This window comes from Oncorhynchus clarkii, chromosome 30, assembly GCF_045791955.1.
Source record: "Oncorhynchus clarkii lewisi isolate Uvic-CL-2024 chromosome 30, UVic_Ocla_1.0, whole genome shotgun sequence".
Classification (NCBI taxonomy): Eukaryota; Metazoa; Chordata; class Actinopteri; order Salmoniformes; family Salmonidae; genus Oncorhynchus; species Oncorhynchus clarkii.
The window spans coordinates 11,219,427-11,225,426 of NC_092176.1; the positions used below are offsets into that span (position 1 = coordinate 11,219,427).

General features: G+C 39.9%; 1 protein-coding gene across 2 annotated transcripts; it reads right to left on the reverse strand.

Moving 5' to 3' along the window:
* Positions 1-869: 869 nt before the first annotated feature.
* LOC139389787 (LIM/homeobox protein Lhx6-like) lies at positions 870-5,118 on the reverse strand. Of its 2 annotated transcripts, XM_071136735.1 has the most exons (8): positions 5,032-5,118; positions 4,476-4,658; positions 4,147-4,268; positions 2,935-3,155; positions 2,571-2,671; positions 2,264-2,359; positions 1,914-2,094; positions 870-1,680 (listed from the first exon to the last, which is right to left on the reverse strand). In XM_071136735.1, the coding sequence occupies exons 1-8, from the start codon at positions 5,032-5,034 to the stop codon at positions 1,598-1,600; spliced, it is 990 nt and encodes a 329-aa protein (XP_070992836.1). In that variant the 5' UTR covers positions 5,035-5,118; the 3' UTR covers positions 870-1,597. The 2 variants fall into 2 exon arrangements, with proteins under 2 accessions (XP_070992836.1, XP_070992835.1); XM_071136734.1 differs by lacking the exon at positions 5,032-5,118 and having other exon boundaries at positions 1,598-1,680; positions 4,476-4,688.
* Between the last annotated feature and the right edge of the window lie 882 nt (positions 5,119-6,000).

The window sequence follows — 6,000 nt, forward strand, 5'->3', positions numbered from 1 at the left end:
TTGAATTACTGTGATGTATAATCCGTGTTTCACTTCAATTTTATAAGGCAAGGAATAACAGGTGGTAAAACATGTTGAAGCATTGTACTGCTTTTTATCAAGGTGCGTTGAGCTGGATTTTTCTCTAATTTTGTCAAATTCTAAAATATCAGGGAAGACGGACCGTCGACCTACTTGAAGAGAGCATTAAAATGAGAATTGATCCAGGCAAAGTGTTAAAACAGATAACTGGGTCCCTAACAAAGGAAACGGTCAAGACTATATTTTCCTGAGTTCATTATTCCGTTTTTTTTTGCCACAAATGCAGCTTGAGTGCTGCCAATCAATACAACAATTTCAGATTAACACAATGAAATGGATTTACGGAATTAAACAGAGTGCTAGATCAATACTATCCACAGAGTTAAACGCTTTAAATGGTTCTTGCCATCCGATTGATTGTTGCGGACGTTAAACACAAAGGGACTAAATTAGGGACCCTCAACCTGTAGCTTGACCGTTACATACCTATGAATATTGCTGTTAAATACAGTTTATTAAGGATACTTGGCCTTTACCGGGTGGCCTGGTGGATTTAATGTTGTTCAATGAGTGTAAGGTGCTTCTATCAGCGGGGTGAGTGGGTGGGTGGATGTGTGCACGCGCGTTTGTGAAATAATAAGTTAAAGTGTGTATTTTATCTTCAGCACAGCATTCTCCGTATTACACAAGATGATTGGACTTAAATCCTTAATGTAAGATTATGGCACTGGGTGTTGTCAAATCAATCCCGTTAATGGGATTGGTGCACGAAAACCAAAGTGTTTTATTTCTATGTGAATTTACGTGAAATTATCTATTTTTTCAACAGATCTATTTTTCCAACACTCTTTTAGGCACATTTTATTACATCGGTAAAATATGTACAATTTACAATAAATGATTTCTTTCATTTGAAAGCATTTTTAAAAGTGCTTCTTGGTGAAGTATCTTTTTTGAATAAATAAATGGACACAAGCTTTCCATTTCACAAGCGAAATAAGTAAATAGAACACACAAGACCGCCTCTCTCTAAACACACAAGATCAGAAGAGTCTTCATCCTCACCTTACACAGAAATATGTAGTCCATGCATGGGAGGGTTTTATACAGGAAAACAAGCAGACGGAGTAACAGAAAAAAAGTCATATTTAAAACGAATGGAATTGAAAAATAAAATACCTTCAGTACTGTAAGTTGATGAATAAGACAATGAAAAATCTGAATCCGCAGTGATTGAATTGAAATTTTCTGTTGGAAGAGTCTTCCTGTTCCTAACCCTGGTCCTGGAGATCCAACTCATTCCCTGTCAAGGAATGGGTGGTGGAATCTGGTCCTGATGATTACCACACTTGTATTGAACTGGGATGTTTTTCCCACGACGATCTAAAGTCTAGCTGCCTTTATAAAAACCGTCCATCCATGTGTGATATCTCCACCTTGACATACTATGGAGACGGTAAAAGTCCTCTTGTGTAGTAAAATGGAAGAGACAGATGTTGAAATGTTCTCATAGGTTTGGGATGGAAAGGTCCGCGAGAGAGACGGCTTGTGGAGGAGGTGGTCTCAGGGGCATGACTTAGTGGCTGATGGGCAACTGTGGTAAGGTCATGCCTGGGTGGATGAGGTGGTTAGGGGAGGACAGCATTGAGAAGGGATGACCTGTGCACAGGAAGCAACAGAAATATATATATTTTTTATTAAATACAATAAGACTAAATACATTGCACAAGAAGCCATATGTGATGTGACGTGAATTGAAATACTTTATGGGTAGAATCATATCTTTGATCATGTTAATTGGTAGAGTAAAAAAAGTTGAAAATTCTGTTAGAGCCAAAGTCACCTCGATGTACATGTATGTTTTGTCCATCGAGAGGGAGTAACCAACTCACTGTCTATATATCCATGCAGAGCCAGCAGGTGTGGTCTGTCAGGACTGCTGAAGGGGGAGTAGAGGTTGTCTGGCAGTGAGGGGGGCAATCTAGAGTGGGGGTAAGGGGCGCCCTGGAGGTGACCGTTGTGCTGGGCGGGAGGATGCTTTTTATGCCTTGCTCTGCAGTTTTGAAACCAAACCTATTGAAAATGTAACATTACTAAAGATCATTGAATGGCGTATGCAAGACGTAATCTGGTAAAGATGAATTATTTTATCATATCAAATGATCTATTTTATTACATCATACATTCATTTCCAATATGTCTAACAACATTACACCCACTAGTTTGATATTATCATACATACTTGTATGACCCGTCTGCTCAGTCCTGTCATGTCTGCCAGCTTCTGTAAGGTCTGGGTATCAGGGTTGTTGTCTTGGTAAAACTGAGACTGCATCACCTGAGAACACACCGAGCAAACTCAGTCACGAAGCTACATAATATTCAGCTGTATATTCACCGAATCAAGCAAATTCAGTCACATTCATCTGAATTATGGAAAATGTAATACTAAAACTATATCACCCCGTCACTCCGTCTCTCTCTGTCACACACAAATACTGTGCATACTTTCACAGACACTCACACACATAAACACACACCTACCGTACCTGTAGCTGCTCAGCGCTGAAGGAAGTGCGTGCTCTCTTGGCTGGTTTGGGTTGGCCATCCTGATCAGAGGGCAAGGCTCCCTCTAAAGTGAGACCTGTCCCTAAGTCCCAGGCACAATAAGGAAAGAAACATCACCACACAGTTTAATATTGTTCACTTTAGCTAACCTGAAAGAGATCATACACATGCAATTGTTGCAGGCGCTGGATATCGAAACATCAATTCCTCTGGGTAAGACATATATGACACGAATTATGTCTGATTTCTTCCCCAATACAGTTTCCCACAGGGACGAATCCTAACTTGAGAATATCCCATACATGGCTCATATTTGGGTACCCTGCTCCCCGTCGGAAGACCTACCGTTCTCCGCCGCTCTCTGGAGGTTCTCTACCATGGTGTCATAGTGGGCCCGACAGAGCACCCTGCCCTCCACCAGACCAAACTCCTCCCCCGTGGACAGCTGCCTCTTACAGGAGTAGCAGGCGAAGCAGGCCAGGTGGTACACACTGCCCCGTGCCCGCCGTACCCAGTCAGTGGCAAACACCTGGCGCCCGCACTGGCTACACTTGGTGCCAAACCTACTGTGATGAGACAGAGATGAGAAGGGGGCATTTTTAGTCATCTTTCACTGCTACTAGTTAAAGTAAATGTGTGATCAACAGAAATGTTGTGCAGGCCAGAAATAGAGAGAAACTCTTATTGTAAAAGATTACCAACAGCATTGCTTTTCCAATCTAATTTCACTTTAGTCAAACATAACTGAGCCTACTGTTAATTAAAACAATAATAGCAACAGCAATGGGATAACAATAGCAATATAATGATAGAATAATAATAATACAACAATAAATAGTGTTTAATTAGTTGGCATGCTACAAACAGCCCGTTTATGACGAAAATTTGAACTTTCTGTGAGTGAGAAAAATAGCTCTTGATAAATTAAACAGTATTTTAGCAGTGGCCCTGGTTGAAGGAGGGAATGATGAATTGATAAATGAAGAACAACGAAAATGAATAGCTTAAATGTAGTGATCTCAAAGATGTACGAATCATTATTGACAGTAAAAATGTTGATAAAGTCCACCACATTTTCAGTAAAGGCAATAATTTAAATATATCTAAAGAGAAACATTCCGAAGTAACTTTGACAAAAAAAATGGGTATTGGGTGTAAAAGTGTTCATATTTCGGATGTTATAAATGGACTATGGGTTTATTCGGATAGCCGTGGTAACAGATTTGTTTTTCCTTTAATAAAGGTAATGCGTGTCTATGAATTGGTGGGATTTAAACGTTACAACGATACAACAACAAAAAAAAACAGTCCAATCCTGTTTACTTGCCTCGAGACATAACGAACCACTTGTCTTGACACAATGTATTTTTTGTTTAAAAAAAATCTATATACCAACGGAACAGAATAGAAATAAGATACGCTCAGTATAGTCAATCTGAAACGATCTCCCTGCAATAAGATGTGATAAGTAATCCATTGTTTGTGAATATTAGAGCCAAACATAGAACATACAGCACCCTACATTTTATGGAAAACAAATAGCAAAACTTACCCTACCTGAAATAATCCAATTTGCAAAAGATTTCTTTGTTTTTGATGTAGCAGCTATTGTGCTGACGTAATGATACTCTGCAGACTGAACACTCCAGACATCCCACGTGCCAATTCAAATTGTTCACCTGCCATGAGAAATAAATACTCGTAATAATAATAATAATAATAATAATAATAACATAATTTGTTTGGGGTACTTATTCTATAAAATGGAAGGAACTTGAAAGATTATGCAAATATGCAGGCAACTTGTGAGGAAGAAATAGGTTTGAAATTGAATCGTAAATGATACTTGATTTGACCGGTGTAATAAAAGGCATTATAATGCTTACCTTCAGTAGGTATCTGTCTTGGATCTCTGTGCCGCAGCTGGCACACTGGTTTTTCCCGGTAGACCGAACCGGCGTCGGGGAGGCCAGGGTCGGAGGCGAGCACATAGACGGTGTTACCGGAGGACTGGGCAGGAAAGGAGCCTCTACTTTCACATCCTCGTGAGGCTCCCCGTCGGAGTGAGACTGAGGTTTGGGATAGATTTTTCTTGTCATAATCGTATAGTGAGTGACCTGGATGCAAGGTAAAAGGCCTATAGACTCGTATGTATTACAGGACTCATGGCACCGTACAGGACAAGCCCTCATCGGTTACAAGAAAAACAAGCATTGTGTTATCGTAGGCCTAAATGCAAAAAAATAAAATCGAATGAAATGGGCTTACTACAACAATATGCTATTGAAAACAAAACTTCAAAGGCCTGTCACAAAAGTAAACTATGAAAATGGGGTTGGGAAATGAAAAAAGGGAGTCGTTCGGCCAAATCTCCAATGATCATGTCGAAGTTCCTATTTTGATCACATTAAATCGTTAATGTCTTATGTTTTAATAACTCACCATTATGAAGCTATTCTGTTTGTGGAAAAACAGCCGTGTAGACGAAGCCTGGAGCTGCGACTGGAGTCTGCTCTGCGCCCTGCTCTGCTTTGCGCTTTCGGCTATGCATCCCTACCAGCCCATACCTCAAGCTATATCCGGTGCAAAACAATGAATAATACTTTCTCAGGCATTTAAATCCTGGCAACAAAAGATCATTTTGATGAAGCAATTAGAATTAGGTTTTCTTTTCCCCTTTATGTACAACTCGTAGGCTACCTCCTAAAATAATCGCATAGCCTAATAGTTCCCATGCAATCGAAAACACTGAAAAGATGGACTACCTGCAATTAGTGATGGCTTCAAATGCTCGAGATTAGAGGCAGCCAGGGTGTCAATTTCAACTGTCAATCAGAGAAGGCATCGCGCCACCAGAAGAATTGCATATTTTAATTTTAATAGCCGTAATCGAAAATCGAATTTCTGTACACAAGACTAGGATGTGAAGAGGCTCTTGAACGTCGCACTATTCATAGGAGACAATGTACATAACTTGAAACATAAAGGAGCGTGATTGTCTCGGCTTCGTTTATGATAGGCCACTTGAAGCTCTCTTGGTGATTATAACGGTATTCAAGAGTGCCAAAAATCTGGGTTTGGGTGGGATTCAGAATCCATTTTGGCCTTCGTTTAAACGAAATTACGCTAGCACAAATGTGAAATGTCTATATAATTGTCATTAAACATAGGCTGGAGCTTGGAAAACAAAAAACCAATCCGCTAGGATATTTCAGAGAGCAGCGCAAGCAAATAAGTATTCCATTGGAATGAGTCGATAGCCTATAGCCATAGGCACATTTTGAAATTATATGTCATGTGATGTACCTGATCAACGAACACATTGTCCAATAAAACTTTGTTCTCCTCTGGGTGTGGGGACAGAGCTTCATTTTTCCAGTACATGCAGGAGACCCGTTAACACTGTTAAGA

Coding starts and splice junctions, on each gene's coding strand:
- LOC139389787 (XM_071136734.1), bottom strand. CDS start 4,688: ATGACAAGAAAAATCTATCCCAAACCTCAGTCTCACTCCGACGGGGAG. Junction 2,672..2,934: donor CCAGAGAGCGGCGGAGAACG/GTAGGTCTTCCG, acceptor CCTGGGACTTAG/GGACAGGTCTCACTTTAGAG. Junction 2,095..2,263: donor TGAGCAGACGGGTCATACAA/GTATGTATGATA, acceptor CATTTTCAATAG/GTTTGGTTTCAAAACTGCAG.